The following is a 19701-nucleotide window of genomic DNA, read 5'->3' as shown; positions in this document are numbered from 1 at the left end:
GCTTAACAGTCCAACGATAATACCACTAGACCCTTTTGGATACTGTCGGGAGGTGTGACCTCTCAGGGGAGTCTAGCACTGACAACCAGGTTTCTGGTACTGTAACTGGCTGTACAGTAATGAGTAAGTCAGGTTCCAAGTGATTGATTGTAATAGGGGACTGTCTAGTCTGTGGCACAGAAGATGTATCAGTGGCCAACGAGGAGGCATTAGGATGCGGTGTTGCCTCCCTGGAGCTAGGGTCAAGGATGTCTCAGAGAGGGAGCAGAATATTTTCAAAGAGGAGACTGACCAGTAGAAAGTCATTGTACATACTGATACCAGAGGTATAGGTAAGGAAATGGATGATGTTCTGCAGGGAGAATAAAGGAAATTAGGCAGGATGTTGAAATGTTGGTCCTGGAGGAAGTAATGTGGACTAATACTGATACCATGTGTGAGTGAGAGTAGGAATAGGAGGATAGAGCAGATGAATGTGTTGTTGAGGAGCTGGTACAGTGGGCAAGGATTCACATTTTTGGGATAGAATTGACCTGTATAAGAAGGATGGGTTCCACCTAGATTGGAAGGGGACCATTATCATAGAAATATAGAAAATAGGTGCAGGAGGAGGCCAATCAGCCCTTTGAGCCTGTACCATCATTCAGTATGATCATGGCTGATCATGCAGTCTCAGTAGCCCATTCCCAACCTCTCCCCATACCCCTTGACTCCTTTCTATCTAATGAACAGGCCCCATCAGCTTCCTGTGGAAGAGAATTCCACAGGTTCCCAACTCCGGGTGAAGAAATCCTTCCTCATCTCAGTCCTAAATGACTTACCCCTTACTGTTAGACTGTGACCCCCTAGTTCTGGGCCTCCCCAACATCGGGAACATTCTTCCCACATCTAGCCTGTCCAGTCCCATCAGGATTTTATATGTTTCTGTGAGATTCCCGTGAGTAGGAGCCCAGTCGATCTAGTCTTTCCTCATACATTGATCCTGCCATCCCGGGAATCAGTCTGGTGAACCTTCACTGAACTCCCTCAATAGCAAGAACGTCCTTCCTCAGACTAGGAGACCAAAACTGTACACAATACTCAAGGTGTGGCCTCACCAAGGCCCTGTGTAACTGCAGCAAGACATCCCTACTTCAATCCTCTCGCTATGAAGGCCAGCATGCCATTAGCTTTCCTCCCTGCCTGCAGATTCTGTATGTAGAATACTAGCGGGCAGATTAGCTGGTGCTACTCGGGAGGCTTCAAACTAGTAAGGAGAGGTGGGAACCAAAGAGATAGTGAGAAAGGCTGAGGCTGGTACAGTAGTTACGGGGAGCAAGTCTATTAGTCAAAAGAGACAAGAGCTTGGCAGAGAGTGGAGTAGGACTGGTAAATTAAACTGCATTTATTTCAATGCAAAAGGGAAGGCAGATGAACTCAGGACGTGGTTAGGAACATGAGACTAGGATATCATAAATCATAAATATCATAAATATCATAATATACATAAATGATCTGGAAGAGGACACTGTTGGTATGATCAGCAAGTTTGCAGATGACATAAAGATTGGTGGAGTAGCAGAAAGCATAAGGGACTGTCAGAGAATACGGGAGGATATAGATAGACTGGAGAGTTGGGCGGAAAAGTGGCAGATGGAGTTCAATCCAGACAAATGTGAGGTGATGTATTTAGGAAAGTCTAATTCTCGAGCGAATTATACAATGAATGGAAGAGCCTTGGGAAAAGTTGATGAGCAGAGAGATCTGGGAGTGCAGGTCCATTGTACCCTGAAGGTTGCTGCACAGGTGGGTAGAGTGGTCAAGAAGGCATATGGTATACTTGCTTTAATTGGACGGGGTATTGAGTATAAGAGCTGGCAAGTCATGTTAACATTGTACAAGACATTGGTTCGGCCACATTTAGAATACTGTGTACAGTTCTGGTCGCCACATTACCAAAAGGATGTGGACGCTTTGGAGAGGGTGCAGAGAAGGTTTACGAGGATGTTGCCTGGTATGGAAGGTGTGAGCTATGAAGAGAGGTTGAGTAGGTTAGGTTTATTTTCATTAGAAAAATAGAGATTGTGGGTGGACCTGATTAAGGTTTACAAAATCATGAAGGGTATAGACAGGGTGGATAGAGACAAGCTTTTTCCCAGGGTAAAGGATTCAATAACCAGAGGTCACACGTTCAAGCTGAGAGGTGGAAAGTTTAAGGGGGATACACACGGTAAGTACTTCACACAGAGGGTGGTGGGTGCCTGGAATGTGTTGCCAGCAGAGGTGATAGAGGCAGGCACGGTAGATTCATTTAAGATGCGTCTGGATCAGTGTATGAGTAGGTGGGGAGCAGAGGGATACAGATGCTTAGGAATTGGGCAACAGGTTTAGACAGTGGATTTGGATTGGCTCAGGCTTGGAGGGCCGAAGGGCCAGTTCTTGGGCTGTAAATTTTCTTTGCTCTTAGGTTGTGTAGTGGACAGTGAAGAAGGTTATCTCAGATTACAACCTGACCTTGATCAAATGGGCCAATGGACCGAAAAGTGGCAGATGAAGTTTAATTTAGATAAATGTGAGGTGCTGCTTTTTTGGTAAGACAAATCAGGGCAGGACTTATACACTTAATGTCGAGAGTGTGTTGCTGGAAAAGCACAGCAGGTCAGGCAGCATCCGAGGAGCAGGAGAATCGACGTTTCGGGCAGGAGCCCTTCATCAGGAATAGTTTGTCTTCATCCCTCATTCCTGATGAAGGGCTTTTGCCCGAAATGTCGATTCTCCTGCTCCTCGGATGCTGCCTGACCTGCTGTGCTTTTCCAGCACCGCGCTCTCGACTCTGATCTCCAGCGTCTGCAGGCCTCACTTTCTCCTTATACACTTAATGGTGGGGTCCTGGGGAGTGTTGCTGCACAAACAGCTCATAAGTTATAGGTGCAGAATTAGGCCATTTGACCCATTGAGTCTGCTGTGCCATTCGATCATGGCTGATATACCCCTCACCCCCATTCTCCTGTCTTCTGCCCATAACCCTTCAACTCATTACCAATTAAAGTTGTTAAACTTGAGACAGTGCAAAAAAGATTTAAGGACATTGCCAGGATTGGAGGATTTGAGCTATAGGGAGAGGCTGAACAGGCTGGGGCTGTTTTCCCTGGAGCGTTGGAGGCTGAGGGGTGACATTATAGAGGTTTATAAAATCATGAGGGGCATGGATAGGGTAAATAGACAAAGTCTTCTCCCTGGGATAGGGGGGAATCCAGAACTAGGGTGAGAGGGGCGGGATTTAAAAGGGACATGAGGGGTAACCTTTTTAAACACAGAGGGTGGTGTGTGTATGGAACGAGCTGCCAGAGGAAATGGTCAAGGTGTGTACAGTTACAACATTTAAAAAGCATCTGGATGTGTACATTAATAGGAAAGATTTAGAGGGATATTGGCTAAATGCTGGCAAATGATTAGAAGAGATTAGGATGTCTGGTGAGAATGGATGAGTCAGACAAAAGGTTTCTGTGCTGTATGACTCTCTGATTCTGGATCAGTGGTGCTGGAAGAGCACAGCAGTTCAGGCAGCATCCAATGAGAGGATACTGCCTGAACTGCTGTGCTCTTCCAGCACCACTGATCCAGAATCTGGTTTCCAGCATCTGCAGTCATTGTTTTTACCTGTATGACTCTCTGACTCTATAAAGTGGGCGTGAGCTGCCGCAGTTCATGTGCTGTAAATAGACTCGGAATGCCATTAGGGGACAAATTCCAGATTTTGACCCAGTGAATGAACGGTGATATATTTCCAAGTCAGAATGGTGAGGGGCTTGGAAGGGAACTTGCTGATGGTGGTGTTCCCATAGATCTGCTGCCCTTGTCCTTCTAAATGGAAGTGGCTGTGGGTTTAGAAGGTGCTGTGTGAGGATCTTTGGTGGGTTTCTTCAGTGCATCTTGTAGACAGTACACACTGCTGCTACTGAGCGTCGGTGGGGGAGGGAGTGGGTGTTTGTGAATGTGGTGCCAATCAAGTGGGGGCTGCTTTGTCCTGGATGGTGTCAAGCTCCTTGAGTGTTGTTGGAGCTGCCCCCATCCAGGCAAGTGGGGAGTATTCCATCACCCTCCTGCCTTGTGCCTTGTAGATGGTGGGCAGGCTCTGGGGAGTCAAGAGGTGAGTTACTCGCTGCAGTATTCCCAGCCTCTGACCTGCTGTTGTAGCCACTGTGTTTATATGGTGAGTCTAGTTGAATTTCTGGTCAATAGTAACCCTCAGGATGTTAATCGTGGGGGATTCAGTGATGGTAACACCATTGATTGTCAAGGGGTGGTGGTTAGATTGCCCCTTATTGGAGATGACCATTTCTGTGGCATGAATGTTACTTGTCACTTGTCAGCCCAAGCCTGGAGATTGTCTAGATCTTGTTGCATTTGAACACGGACTGTTTCAGTATCTGAGGAGTTGCGAATGGTGCTGAACACTGTACAATCATCAGCGAACATCCCCACCTCTGACCTTATGCTGGAGGGAAGGTCATTGATGAAGCAACTGAAGATGGTTGGGCCTAGGACACTACCCTGAGAAACCCCTGCAGAGGTGTCCTGGAGCTGAGATGACTGACCTACAACAATTATGACCATCTTGCTATGTGTCAGGTATGATTCCAGTCAGACAGTTTGACCCTGATTCCCATTGAGTCCAGTTTTGCCAGGGCTCCTTGATGACACACTCGGTCAAATGCAGCCTTGATGTCAAGAGCTGTCACTCTCACCTCACTTCTGAACTTTTGCTGTTTCGTCCATATTGACAGCTCATCACCACCTTCTCAAGGGCAACTTGTGATGGGCAATAAATGCTGACCAGCCACCCCAACAGCACATCTCACCGATGAATAAGTTAAAACGCTTTGAACCAAAGTTGCAATAAGGTCAGGAGCTGAGTGGAACCCAAACTGGGCCTCAATGAGCAGGTGCTGCTTGATAGCACTGTTAATGACACTGTTCATCACGTTACTGAGGATCGAGAGGAGACTGATGGCTGGGTTGGATTTGCCCTGCCTTTTACGTACAGGATAAACCAGGGCAATTTTCAACAATGTTGGGGTGATATCAGTGTTGTAGCTGTACTGGAACAACTTGGCGAGGGAAGCGGCAAGTTCTGGAGCATAGATCCTCAGTAAAGACCAAGGGGGTGTCGGACTCTAAAAGCTGATGCAGGTTAACAATGGCTGGAGCTTCTGGGAGTAATTCAGGAGACACAGCAGGGATTCATCCTGAGGAAAAGGAAGCAAGGTACTGGGAGGATGAGGCAACCCTGGCTGACCAGGGAAGTCAGGGTCAGCATAAAAACAAAAGGGAAAGCATATAATGTGGTGAAGGGCAGTGGGAAACCAGAGGATTTGGAAGCTTACAAAGACCAAGAAGATTCAATATGAGGGTAAGGTAGCCAGTAATATAAAGGAAGACTGTAAGAGTTTCTTTAGATATATAGAGAGAGGCAAAAGTGGACATTGGGTTGTTGGAAGTGCCGCTGGAGAGATAGTAGTGGGGAACAAGGAAATGGCTGAGGGACTGAATAATTACTTTGGGTCAGTCTTCATGGTGGAAGACAGGAGTAATATCCCAAAAATTCAAGAGAGTGAAGGGGTAGAGCTGAGTATGGTGGCCATCAGCAAGGAGAAGGTGCTAGAAAAACTGAATGGCCTGAAGGTGGATAAATCACCTGGAGCAGATGGGCTACAGCCCAGAGTTCTCAGGGACATAGCTGAAGAGATAACGGAGGAGTTAGTGGTGATCTTTCAGGAATCGCTAGAATCAGGGAGGGTCCCAGACAACTGGAAAATCGCTAACATGACACCCCTGTTTAAAAAGGGAGTAAGACAAAAGATAGAAAATTACAGACCGATTAGCCTAACCTTGATCATGGGTAAGATCCTGGAATTCATTGTGAGGAAGAGGATTTCTGAATACTTGGAAGTGTACGGTAAAATACGGCAAAGTCCACATTGTTTCATCAAGGGGAGGTCACACCTGACAGATCTGCTAGAATTCTTTGAGGAAGTAATGAGCAGGTTAGACCAAGGAGAGCTAATGGATGTTATCTACCTGGACTTCAGGAAACCTTCGACAAGGTGCCGTACAGGACGCTACTGAGTAAGCTAAGTGCCCATGGTGTTAGGGGCAAGGTGCTAGCACAGATAGAAGCTGGGCTGTCGGGCAGAAAACAGAGACTGGGATAAAAGGGTCCTTCTCAGGATGGCAGCCGGTGACAAGTGGTGTTCCACAAGGCTCAGTGTTGGGACCACAACTTTTCACTTTATACAATAACGATCAAGATGAAGGAACTGAGGGCATTCTGGCCACATTTGCAGACAATACAAAGGTGAGTAGAGGGACAGGTAGCATTGAGGAGGTGGGGAGGCTGCAGAAGGATTTGGACAGGATAGGAGAGTGGGCAAAGAAGTGGCAGATGGAGTACAACGTGGGGAAGTGTGAGGTGATGCACTTTGGTCGGAAGAATGGAGGCGTGGACTATTTTCTAAATGGGGGAGAAAATTCAGAAATCTGAAGTGCAAAGAGACTTGGGAGTTCTAGTCCAGGATTCTCTCAAGGTAAACTTGCGGGTTGAGTCAGTAGATAGGAAGGCAAATGCAATTATGGCATTTATTTTGAAAGGATTTAAATATAAAAGCAGGGATGTACTTCTGAGGCTCTATAAAGCTCTGGCCAGACCCCATTTGGAATATTATGTGCAGTTTTGGGGCCCATATCTCAGGAAGGACGTACTGGCCCTGGAGCATGTTCAGAGGTGGTTCATGAGAACGGTCCCAGGAATGAAAAGGTTCACAAATGAGGAACGTTTGAGGACTGTGGGTCTATACTCAATGGACATTAGAAGGATGAGGTCGGATCTCATTGAAACATACAGAATACTGAATGATGTTGACAAAACAGATGATTTTGGCAAGATGTTTCCATTGGTAGGAGAGACTCGGACCCAAGGGCATAGCCTTAGAGTAAAGGGAAGACCCTTTTAGAATAGAGATCAGGAGAAACGTCTTCAGCCAGAGAGTGGGGAGTGTATGGAATTCACTCCACAGAATGCTGTGATGGCCAGGTCATGGAGTATATTTAAGACTGAGATAGAAAGGTTCCTGAGTATCAAGGGGATCAAAGGTTACAGAGAGAAAGAGGGAGAATGGAGTCAAGAAACATATCTACCATGATTGAATGGCAGAGCAGATTTGATGGGCTGAATGGCCTACTTTCTGGTCCTGTGTCTTATGTCTATGATCTTATTAGATTACTTACAGTGTGAAAACAGGCCCTTCGGCCCAACAAGTCCACACTGACCCTCTGAAGAGCAACCCTCCCAGACCCATTCCCCTACATTTATCCCTTCACCTAACACAATGGGCAATTTAGCATGGCCAATTCACCTAACTTGCACATTTTTGGACTGTGGGAGGAAACCAGAGCACCCAGAGAAAACCCACACAGACACAGGGAGAATGTGCAAACTCCACACAGTCAGTTGCCTGAGGCGGGAATTGAACCTGGGTCTCTGGCGCTGTGAGGCAGCAGTGCTAACCACTGTGCCACCTGTAAAGATTATATTGATCTATTATAGATCTATCGAACTGACCCGAAGTTTTGCTAGCTGTATCTCACAGGTGTGGAGATCAATGCTGGGGCATCGTTGTTGATCCAGTAACTCCTGGGTAGTTATCAGCCATGTCAGAGTCTGCTGGAGAGCTGGTTGGAAATGTCCAAGACTCAGCAACGTCTTTTCTAACTCATGCTGCAATCAAAGGACAAAAGTCCGAAGTTGGATTCCTCATTCCATTTCAGTCACCGCTACCCGCCCCCCCCCCCCGCCCACCCTCTCACCAATCGCTCTGGATTCTCCTCTATCTCCTCTCGAATATCATAGTGTTCTGGTCAGGGATGTCTCAGAGTGGCTGCAAGACATTCTGGAGCAGGAGGTTGAACAGTCTGGTGGTGGTACACACAGAGGTATCAACCACCAAACACAGGGATGAGGACTCGACAGCTGAATCGAGGAAGTTAGGAGACAAATTAAAATACAGGACCTCAAACCTCAGGATTACTCCCAGTGCCACATGCCAACACGAGCGTGGAGTCATACAGCACGGAAACAGACCCTTCGGTCCAACGCATCCATGCTGACCAGGTGGGGGGAGGGGAGATGAAGAAATCCACATTGTTCCCGTATGGTTGGAGGGTCCCAAGGCGGAAGATGAGACATTCTTCCTCCAGGCGTCGGATGGTTAGGGTTTGGTGGCAGAGGAGGCCCAGGACCTGCATGTCCTTGGGGGAGTTGGTTGGGGGTGGAGGGGGGAGTTGACGTGTTCGGCCATGGGGAGGTGAGGTTGTTTGGTCAATATGTCCACAGGACAGTGGGGCAATTTAACATGGCTAATCCACATAACCTGTCCAGCTCTGGATTGTGGGAAGAAACCCACGCAGACACAGGCAGAGTGTGCAAACTCCACACAGACAGTTACCCAAGGCTGGAATCAAATTCAGGTTCCTGGTGCTGTGAGGCAACAGTGCTAACCACTGAGCCACCGTGCCATGTAGAGAACATGGTAGGTGCCTGGAATTGGCTGCCTGTGTTGAGGCACTAAACTCTTTGAAAACGTTCCTGGTTCTGAACTTTAAAATGTTGTAAGTTGCCATGTGCAGCAAGATGAAATTAGAAAGGACATCTCGGGGTCTTTGGGTTGGCTTGGACAAGTTGGGCCGAATGGCTCCCTTCCGTGCTATACCATTCTGTGGTTCTAATATCTTCCATTCTCTAATGGACCATCCCCCATTCCTTCTGAAACATCTTCCATTTCTCCAGGAACACCCCCTATTCCACCAGGAACACCCACTGTTCCCTCTCTAATGTGAATCCCCCTTACCTGTTTACTGACTAATTCTCTCTCCAGCTTCTCCCAGCGTTCTCGATAGTCCTGCAAGAGCCCCTCAATCAGCTCTCGCTCAGGAACTGGCAATCGGCGAGTGAAAGACTGAGAGTGATGAGTAAGGGTCTCCACCTCTAACTTCTGCAGATAGAGATCACTCATCAACTCCTGCAGAGAAGTAGTCCAAGAGAGGATAGGGGGAGTAGGGAGGGAGAAGGGAAGGGAGAAAAAAGGAGATGGGGGGATGGCAGAGGTGCAGCTGGGAGAAGGGAGAGAGAGGGAGGGGAAAGTGGGGAAGGAGAGAGGGAGAAATGGAGGGAGAGAAAATGAGATAATGGAAGGGGAGACAGACAGAGATAGTGACAGGGGGAGATGAAGGAGGAGAGAAAGAAAGGGAGATATTGGGAGGTTAAGAGAGAGGAGTAGATAGTGTGAGGAGTTAATGGAAGGGGGAGAGAGTGGAGACATTAAGGAGAGAGAAAGGAGGGAGAGAGAGGATTGGGAGAGATGGGGAGAGACAAGTGTGGGAGAGATTGGAAGGGGGGTGAGGGGTAGAGAGTGGGGGTGGCATAGAGGAGAGAGAGTGGGGAAAGAGGAGGTGGGGAGTAAAGAGGGGGAGAGAGTGGGAGGAAGGCAGGAGTGGAGAAAGTGTGGGGGAGGGGGAGAGAGAGGAGAGCAACAAATTAGTGACTTAGGTTCAGAGGTAGGGTGTAAATATCAACATTTGTTAATGTTACAAACCTGGGTGGATCAGGAAGCTGTGTGGAAGGACACATGCGGCTGTAAGATACAAACAGCTTCAGTGAGTTAGCCACAGGCTGGCAGACCCAGGATAATGTGCAGAAGACTGAGGCTGTTGTACAAGTGGAAATGATTAAAAAAAAACCATGAATCTTGCAAATGTGGGTGTCCAGAGAGAAATGAGAAAATGGGAGGTCAACATGGCATAACAATAATGTCACTGGGCTAGAAACCCAGGCTAATGTCTGAAATCTGGGGCTTGAATTGAAACATGGGGGCTGGTGGAATTGAAAAGCACTTAATAAATCTGGAATCTACAACTGATCTCAGTGATTGTGACCATGAAACTGTCATCAAATGTTGGGAAAATACCATCTGGTCCATGAAAGACCTTCAGGGAAAGAAATCTGCCATCCTCACCTGGTCTGGCCTACATGTGACTCTAGACCTATAGCAATGTGGTTGGCTCTCAGTTGCCCCTCTGAAATGGCCTGGCAAGGCATTCAGTTGTATCAATCGTGACATGGACGGTTTGGACCGAAGGGTCTGTTTCCATGCTGCACATCTCTATGACTCTATAACTCTATGACATGAAACCAGACGGATCACCTGGCATCGACCTTGGCACCGGAAGACAATGGCAAAACCAGCCATAACAAGTAGATGTGATCTATATGGACTTCAGTAAGGCGTTCGACAAGGTTCCCCATGGGAAACTGATTAGCAACGCCAGATCTCATGGAATACAGGGAGAACTAGCCATTTGGATACAGAACTGGCTCAAAGGTAGAAGACAGAGAGTGATGGTGGAGGGTTGTTTTTCAGACTGGAGGCCTGTGACCAGTGGAGTGCCACAAGGATCGGTGCTGGGCCCTCTACTTTTTGTCATTTACAATAATGATTTGGATGTGAGCGTAAGAGGTACAGTTAGTAAGTTTACAAATGACTCCAAAATTGGAGGTGTAGTGGACAGCGAAGAGGGTTACCTCAGATTACAACAAGATCTGGACCAGATGGGCCAATGGGCTGAGAAGTGGCAGATGGAGTTTAATTTAGATAAATGCAATGTGCTGCATTTTGGGAAAGTAAGCTTGAGCAGGATTTATACACTTAATGGTAAGGTCCTAGGGAGTGTTGCTCAACAAAGAGACCTTGGAGTGCAGGTTCATAGCTCCTTGAAAGTGGAGTCGCAGGTAGATAGGATAGTGAAGGCGATGTTTGGGTATGCTTTCCTTTATTGGTCAGAGTATTGAGTACAGGAGTTGGGAGGTCATGTTACGGCTGTACCGGACAGTGGTTAGGCCACTGTTGGAATATTGCGTGCAATTCTGGTCTCCTTCCTATCGGAAAGATGTTGTGAAACTTGAAAGGATTCAGAAAAGATTTACAAGGATGTTGCCAGGGTTGGGGGTTTGAGCTATAGGGAGAGGCTGAACAGGCTGGGGCTGTTTTCCCTGGAGTGTCAGAGGCTGAGGGGTGACCTTATCGAAGTTTACAAAATCATGAGGGGCATGGATAGGATAAATAGGCAAAGTCTTTTCCCTGGGGTCGGGGAGTCCAGAACTAGAGGGCATGGGTTTAGGGTGAGAGGGGAAAGATATAAAAGAGACCTAAGGGGCACCTTTTTCATGCAGAGGGTGGTATGTGTATGGAATGAGCTGCCAGAGGATGTGGTGGAGGCTGGTACAATTGCAACATTTAAGAGGCATCTGGATGGGTATATGAATAGGAAGGGTTTGGAGGGATATGGGCCGGGTGCTGGCAGGTAGGACTAGATTGGGTTGGGATATCTGGTCGGCATGGACGGGTTGGACCGAAGGGTCTGTTTCCATGCTGTCCATCTCTATGACTCTATAATCCTGCAAAGGTCCCCTCATTAACATCCGGGGGCTGGTGCCAACACTGGGAGAGCTGTCTCACAGCCTAGCCAAGCAACAGCCTGACACAGTCGTACTCACGGACAGATAATGTCCCAGGCCCCACATCCCCATCCCTGGATATGTCCTGTCCCACCGGCAGGACAGACCCAGTAGACAGGGCTCCACAGTGGGATACAGTCGGGAGGGAATTACCCTGGGAGTCCTCAACATTGACTCCGGACCCCAGGAAGTCTCACTGTTTCAGGTTAAACAAGGGCAAGGAAACCTCCTGCTGATCACCACATACCGCCCTCCCTCGGCTGATGAATCGGTATCCTCCATGTTGAACAACACTTTGAGGGAGGATGGCAAGATCACAGAATATACTTCGGGTGGGGGATTTCAATGTCCAAAACCAAGAGTGTCTCGGCAGCAGTATTACTGATTGAATTGGTCAGGTCCTAAAGGACAGAGCTGCTGCACTGGGTCTGCAGCAGGTGGGGAGGGAACCAACAAGAGGGAAAAACATACTTGACCTCATCCTTACCAATCTGCCGGCTGCAGATGTATCTGTCCATGACAGTATCGGTAAGAATGACCACCACACAGTCCGTGTGGAGACAAAGTCCCACCTTCACATTGAGAATCCCCTCCAGTGTGTTGTGTGGCACCATCACTGTGCTAAATGGGTCAGACTTCAAACTGATCGAGGAGCTCAAGGGTGGGCATCCATGAGGCACTGTGGGCCATCAACGGCAGAACTGAACTCCAGCACAATCTGTAACCTCATGGCCCGGCATATCCCCCACTCACCCATTATCATCAAGCCAGGGGATCAACCCTGGTTCAATGGGGAGTGCAGGGGACATGCCAGGGGTAGCACTATAACATTCCAGCAATAGTATTGAAAGCTTATACTCCAGAACTTGCCTCACCCCCAGCCAACATGTTCCATGTAGAGTTACAACACTGGCATCTACCTGACAATGCGGAAAATTAACCAGGAATGTCCTGTACATGAAAAGCAAGACAAATCCAACCTGACCAATTCCTGCCCCATCAGTCTCCCCTCGATCCTCAGTAACGTGATGGACGGTGTCAGTAACAGAGCTACCAAGCAGCACCTGCTCAGCAATAACCTGCTCAGTGGGTAACCCCAGGGTCACTCAGCTCCTGACCTCATTCCAGCCTTGGGTCAAACATGGACAAAAGAGCTGAATTCCAGAGGGGAGGGGAGAGGGACAGCCTTTGATATCAAGGCTGCATTTGACTGAGTGTGGCACAAGTACAGTCACTCACATCCTGTAAGCATGGGTCTCATTGATGAGCAGCAAGTACAATGGACACAGAGCTGGACTTGTTGAGAATTGTCTACATTTGATTCTGATTGGTCAAGGCCATAAAAAGGTCTTTTTCAACAATACTTACGTTCTATGTGACCGAGCAGCGATTAGCATGTGTGCTTTACCAGACACCATTGAAGTGGCAATGTCCCTCACACAGCTGCTGCTATGAAAGAGATAGTTTACATTTAGTTGTCACTCTCGGTGCTGGGTGATTCATTAAACTTTCAGAAAGCAGCCTGAAGCTGGGGATGACTTGAAATCCCTCACTTCCACAAGGACACAGCAGTAAATGTTTTTGGGTTCTTCATCCAGACCTTTGTCCTGCACCAGTGGCAACCCAGTTGGCACCCAGACTAGTTCAGGAAAACCAATTTCACTAAAGCCAATCTGACACATTTCAATGTCAGACCAAGATGGGAAAAGCTGCCTCAGTGCCCCTGGGTCATTATTCCCTTCCTCTGAGTAACACAGGCACTTTCCCAATTTTGCCTCACCTTCACTTGGCTCAGCCTCTCATTCACCTCTTCCAGTTCCATCCCATTCATGTCACAGTCACAAATTACTGCCTGTGCTGAAATCAGCCAATCCCACAGCCTCTGCAGGAAAAGAACAAAACTGGGTCAAACTAACAAACCATGAAAAACAATCTGGGACCAATCAGGGCAGCACGACGACTCAGTGGTTAACACTGCTGCCTCAGAGAGCCAGGGACCCGGGTTCAATTCCAGCTTCGGGCGATTGTCTGTTTGGAGTTTGCACGTTCTCCCCGTGTCTGTGTGGGTTTCCTCCGGGTGCTCCGGTTTCCTCCCACATTCCAAAGATGTGCAGGTCAGGTGAATTGGCCATGGGAAATTGCCCGTAGTGTTCAGGGATGTGTAGGTTAGGTGCATTAGTCAGGGGTAAGTGTAGAGTAATGGGGCTTGGGTTTGGGTGGGATACTTTTCAGAGTGTCAATGGGGCGAAGGGCCAGTTTTCACACTGTAGGGATTCTATGATTCTATTCTGTGAGGGCACACATATATACAGGCATCTGAAATCCAGCAGGAGGCCGCTCAGCCCCTCAAGGCTGCTCCACCATTCAATAAGATCATGCCTGACCTGACAGTCACCTCAAATCCATGTGATCCTCAGGTGGATCAGGTATTAAATTGGGAAAAGACTAACGGCCACAATTAGGCAGAAACTGGGGAATGTCGACTGAAGACAAATTCACCTCTGACATGTCGGAATCTTAGATGACAAGAGAAACTGGGAACTTAGTCAAAAAGAGAAAGGAGGGACATGTAAGGTGTTAGAGTCGGGAGACAGACAGAGCCCTCAAAGTGTACAAAGAGAACAGGAAAGAACTCAAACAAGGAATTGGGAGGGCGAAAAGGGGCCAGGAAATGTATTTGGCAAATAGGATTAAGGGAAATTCCAAGAGGTTTTATACATACATAAGGAGCAAAAGGTAAATAGGGAAAAGATCAGTCCAGTCAAGAACCGAGGAGGAATTTACGCATGGAGTCAGATGGTGAGGTTCTTAATGAATACTTTGCACCTTGGTATTCACCATTGAGGACCTGGTGGATGGTGAGTCTCAGGAGGGGTATGTTGTTACTCTGGGGCATGTCAGTATAGAGAAGGAGGAGGTGGTGTGTGTTTTGAAAAGCATTAAAGTGGACAAATCCTCAGGACCTGATGGCAGCTATCCCTGAATGCTGAGGTAGGCAGGTGAGGAAATTGCTGGGGCCTTGTGTGAAATCTTTGTAACCTCTTTAGTTACAGGAGAGATCCTTAACAAAAGCTTTACTGAAGTCCATATAGAAGCATAGAGTCATAGAGATATACAGCACGGAAACAGACCCTTCAGTCCAATCCGCCCATGCCGACCAGATATCCCAACCCAATCTAGACGCACCTACTAGCACTCACCCCATATCCCTCAAAACTCTTCCTATTCATATACCCATCCAGATGCCTTTTAAATGTTGTATTTGTACCAGCCTCCACCAGTTCCTCTGGCAGCTCATTCCATACACATACCAGCCTCTATATGAAAAAGTTGCCCCATAGGTTTCTTTTATATCTTGCCCCTGTCACCCTAAACCTATGCCCTCTAGTTCTGGACTCCCCAACCCCAGGGAAAAGACTGTGTCTATTTATCCTGTCCATGCCCCTCATGATTTTATAAACCTCTATAAGGTCACCCCTCAGCCTCTGACGCTCCAGGGAAAACAGCCCCAGCCTGTTCAGCTTCTCCTTATAGCTCAAATCCTTCAACCCTGGCAGCATCCTTGAAAATCTTTTCTGAACCCTTCCAAGTTTCACAAAATCTTTCCGATAGGAAGGAGACCAGAATTGCATGCAATATACACCACATCAACTGCTTTACCCTCATCCACCTGTTTTGTCACCTTCTCAGAGAGCTCAATAAGGTTTGTGAGACACGACCTACCCTTCACGAAATCATGTTGACTATCCCTAATGAACTTATTCCTTTCTAGATGATTATAAATCCTATCTCTTATAACTCTTTCCAACACTTTACCCACAACCGAAGTAAGGCTCACTGGTCTATAATTCCCAGGGTTGTTTCTACTCCCCTTCTTGAACAAGGGGACAACATTTGCTATCCTCCAGTCTTCTGGCACTATTCCTGTAGACAATGACCACATAAAGATCAAAGCCAAAGGCTCTGCAATCTCCTCCCTGGCTTCCCAGAGAATCTGAGGATAAATCCCATCTGGCCCAGGGGACTTACCTGTTTTTTACACTTTCCAGAATTGCTAACACCTCTTCCTTGTGAACCTCAATCCCATCTGGTCTAGTAGCCTGTATCTCAGTATTCTCTTCAACAACATTGTCATTTTCTAGTGTCTATACTGACAAAAGGTATTCATTTAGCACCTCTCCTATCTCTTCGGAATCCACAACAACTTTCCACTATTGTCCTTAACTAGCCCTAATCTTATCCGGGTCAATCTTTTATTCTTGACATACCTGTAGAACAGGTGTCACGTGTTGAGGGTTTACCTTGATCCTATCTGCCAACAACTTCTCATGTCTCCTTCTGGCTCTTCTGAGCTCTCTCTTTAGGTCTTTCCTGGCTACCTTGTAACTCTCAAGCGCTCTAACCGAGCCTTCACATCTTATCCTAACATAAGCCACCTTCTTCCACTTGACAACAGATTTAACTTCTTTAGTAAAGCACGGCTCCCGCGCTCAACCACTTCCTCACTACCTGACTGGTACATACTTATCAAGGACCCACAGTAGCTGGTCCTTGAACAAGCTCCACATTTCAGTTGTGCCCACCCCCTGCAGTTTCCTTCCCCATCCTTTGCATCCTAAATCTTGCCTAATCACATTGTAATTGCCTTTCGCCCAGCTACAACTCTTGCCCTGTGATATATACCTATCACTTTCCATCACTAAAGTAAACATAACTGAATTGTGGTTACTATCACCAAAGTGCTCACCTACCTACAAACCTAACACCTGGCTGGGTTCATTACCCAGTACCAAATCCAAAGTGGCCTCGCCCCTTGTTGGCCTGTCTACATACTGTGTCAGGAAACCCTCCTGCTCACGTTGGACAAAACCTGACCCATCTAAAGTACTTGAACTATAATATTTCCAGTCAATATTTGGAAAGTTAAAAGCCCCCATAACAACTCCCCTGTCACTCTCACTCCTTTCTGGAATCATCTTTGCAATCCTTTCCTCTACGTCTCTGGAACTTTTCAGACTTTTTCGTGATAGGCAGCATTGCTATGTACAGGGAAGGTCGTGTCTCACAAACATGATTTGAGTTTTTTGAGGGTGTGAGATAAATGATTGATGAGGGAAGGGCAGTGGATGTTGTCCTCATGGAAGGCTCATACAAAAGGTGAAGTCACATGGGATCCATGATGAACTGGTAAGATGGATACAGCACTGGCTTAGTCATAGACAACAGAGAGTAGTGGTGGAAGGGTGTGTTTCTGACTGGAGATCTCTGACCAGTGGTTTCACAGGGATTAATATATAAATGATTTGGAAGAGAAGGTTTTATGTTGAGAGTGGTAGGACTCTGGAAAGTGCTGCCAGAGATGGTGGTGGAGGCAGGTATGATCAAGGCATTTTGGAGGCATCTTGACAGATACATGAATAGGCAGGAACGAGAGGGATACGGACCGTGTGGAGGCAAAAGGTTTTGAGTTTGGGAAGGTGTCATGTGTTGGTGCAGTCTTGGTAGGCCGAAGGGCCTGTCCTTGTGCTGTATTGTTCTTTTTTTCCCTTTATTCTTCTTTATATAAAACACTGGTTAGGCTACAGCTGGAGTACTGTGTATAATTCTGGTCCCCACACTACCAGAAGGATGTGAGAGCACACAAGGGGATACATAGGAGATTCACCAGGATGTTCCCTGGGCCGGAGGCTCTGAGCCATAAAGGAATGATTGGAGAGGCCGAGGATGTTTCATTGGAACAGTGAAGGTTGAGAGAGGATCTGATGGAGATGTACAAGATTGTGAGGGGTATTAATACCATGGATATGATATCACTTCTCTCATCGGTAGAGAAGGCAATAATCAGGGGGCAAAGGTTCCAGGTAAGAGGTATAAGGTTAAGGAGAGAGTTCAAGAGGGATTTTTCACTCTAAGGATGGACTGAGTCTAGAAATCACCCTGAAAGGGTGGTGAAGTCAGAAATCGGGGATGTAATTTTAAGGTGATTAGAGGAAGGTTTAGGAGAGATGTCAGAGGTAGGTTCTTTACACAGAGAGTGGTGGGTGTGTGGAATGTACTGCCAGCAGTGGGAGTACAGTCAGAGACATGAGGGACATTTAAGCGACTCTTGGATAGGTAGACGGATGACAGTAAAATTAAGAGAATGTCGGCTAGTCTGATCTGAGAATAGGATAAAATGTCAGCACCACATTGAGGGCCGAAAGGCCTGTACTGCACTGTACTGTTTTATGTATGTTCTAAGTGTTCCCTTAGGTAAAAACAATGACTGCAGATGCTGGAAACCAGATTCTGGATCAGTGGTGCTGGAAGAGCACAGCGGTTTAGGCAGCATCTGAGGAGCAGTAAAATCGACGTTTCGGGCAAAAGCCCTTCATCAGGAATAAAGGCAGTGAGCCTGAAGCGTGGAGAGATAAGCTAGAGGAGGGTGGGGGTGGGGAGAGAGTAGCATAGAGTACAATGGGTGAGTGGGGGAGGAGATGAAGGTGATAGGTCAGGGAGGAGAGGGTGGAGTGGATAGGTGGAAAAGGAGATAGGCAGGTAGGACAAGTCCGGACAAGTCATGGGGACAGTACTGAGCTGGAAGTTTGGAACTAGGGTGAGGTGGGGGAAGGGGAAATGAGGAAACTGTTGAAGTCCACATTGATGCCCTGGGGTTGAAGTGTTCTGAGGTGGAAGATGAGGCATTCTTCCTCCAGGGGTCTGGTGGTGAGGGAGCGGCGGTGAAGGAGTCCCAGGACCTCCATGTCCTCGGCAGAGTGGGAGGGGGAGTTGAAATGTTGGGCCACGGGGCGGTGTGGTTGATTGGTGTGGGTGTCTCGGAGATGTTCCCTAAAGCGCTCTGCTAGGAGGCGTCCGGTCTCCCCAATGAAGAGGAGACTACTGGTCTCCTTAAATAAGGAAGGATGTAAATGTGTGTGGGGCAGTTCAGAGAAGGTTTATCAGATTAATCCCTGGAATCAGGCTGGTCTTGTATCTGTTGAAGGTTAGGAAATTAAGAGGCAACTTAATTAGGAAACTCTGAGAAGTCTTGACCAGGTGGATGAGGATGGGATGCTTCCTCCTGTGGGAGAATCTAAAACTAAGCATCACTGTTTAAATCTCAGAGTTCACCTGGTTAAAACAGATGAGGTAAAAACATTTTTTTCAGAAGGTCATGAGTCTTTGGAACTCTGCAAAAAAGGTTGCGGAAGCAGAGTCCTTGAATATTTTGAAGGCCGAGGTGGAGAGATTCTTGTTAAACAAGGGGGTGAAAGGTTATCAGGAGTAGGCGGCAATGTGGATTTGAGTAACCAATCAGAGAAGCCTTGATTTTATTGAAAGATGGAGTAGACATGAGAGGAAAGGATAGCAAAGATGATTCTCAATAGGAGTGAGAGAGACAGAGTAATTGTCATGGGGGGCTTCAACTTTCCAAATATTGACTGGGATCACTACAGTACGAGTACTATAGATGGGCCAGTTTTTGTCCAGCGTGTGCAGGACGGCTTCCTGACGCAGTATGTAGACAGGGCCGAAAATGTGTTGCTGGAAAAGCGCAGCAGGTCAGGCAGCATCCAGGGAACAGGAGAATCGACGTTTCAGGCATATGCCCTTCTTCAGGAATGTATGTAGACAGGCCAACTAGGGGCAAAGCCACTTTAAATTTGGTACTGGGTAATGAGCCCGGCCAGGTGTTAGACTTGGAAGTAGGTGAGCACTTTGGTGATAGCGATCACAATTCTGTTATGTTTACTTTAGTGATAGAAAGGGACAGGTGTATACCACTGGGCAAGAGTTACAGCTGGGGGAAAGGCAATTACGATGTGATTAGGAAAGATTTAGGAAGCATAGGATGGGGAAGGAAACTGCAGGGGATGGGCACATTAGAAATGTGGAGCTTATTCAAGGAAAAGCTCCTGTGTGTCCCAGATAAGTATGTACCTGTCAGGCAGGGAGGAAGCTGTAGAGCACGGGAGCTGTGGTTTACGAAGGAAGTGGAATCTCTGGTCAAGAGGAAGAAGCAGGCTTATGTTAGGATGAGATGTGAAGGCTCAGTTAGGGCGCTTGAGGGTTACAAGGTAGCCAGGAAAGACCTAAAGAGAGAGCTCAGAAGAGCCAGGAGGAGACATGAGAAATTGTTGGTGGATAGGATCAGGGTAAACCCTAAGGCTTTC

The 19701-nt window shown here is 47.3% G+C and overlaps 1 protein-coding gene across 4 annotated transcripts in view; it reads right to left on the bottom strand.

Annotated features, from left to right (window-relative positions):
- The window catches only part of LOC148150047 (microtubule-actin cross-linking factor 1, isoforms 6/7-like), a 332243-nt gene that overhangs the window by 232494 nt on the left and 80048 nt on the right, over positions 1-19701 (bottom strand). For all 4 annotated transcript variants that reach the window (XM_087987754.1, XM_087987755.1, XM_087987756.1 and 1 more), the window contains exons 10-12: positions 13329-13430; positions 8886-9056; positions 7601-7756 (exon numbers count right to left, since the gene is read on the bottom strand). In XM_087987754.1, coding sequence (XP_087843880.1) covers positions 7601-7756; positions 8886-9056; positions 13329-13430 — 429 coding nt within the window. The remainder of the gene's footprint in view (positions 1-7600; positions 7757-8885; positions 9057-13328; positions 13431-19701) is intronic.

The sequence above is a fragment of the Chiloscyllium plagiosum genome, unplaced genomic scaffold, assembly GCF_037043375.1.
Source record: "Chiloscyllium plagiosum isolate Xiang-an unplaced genomic scaffold, Cpla_swu_hap1 HiC_scaffold_5, whole genome shotgun sequence".
In the NCBI taxonomy this organism is placed as follows: Eukaryota; Metazoa; Chordata; class Chondrichthyes; order Orectolobiformes; family Hemiscylliidae; genus Chiloscyllium; species Chiloscyllium plagiosum.
The sequence above is the reverse complement of the archived record's forward strand: the minus strand, read 5'-3'. Positions and strand labels throughout refer to the sequence as shown.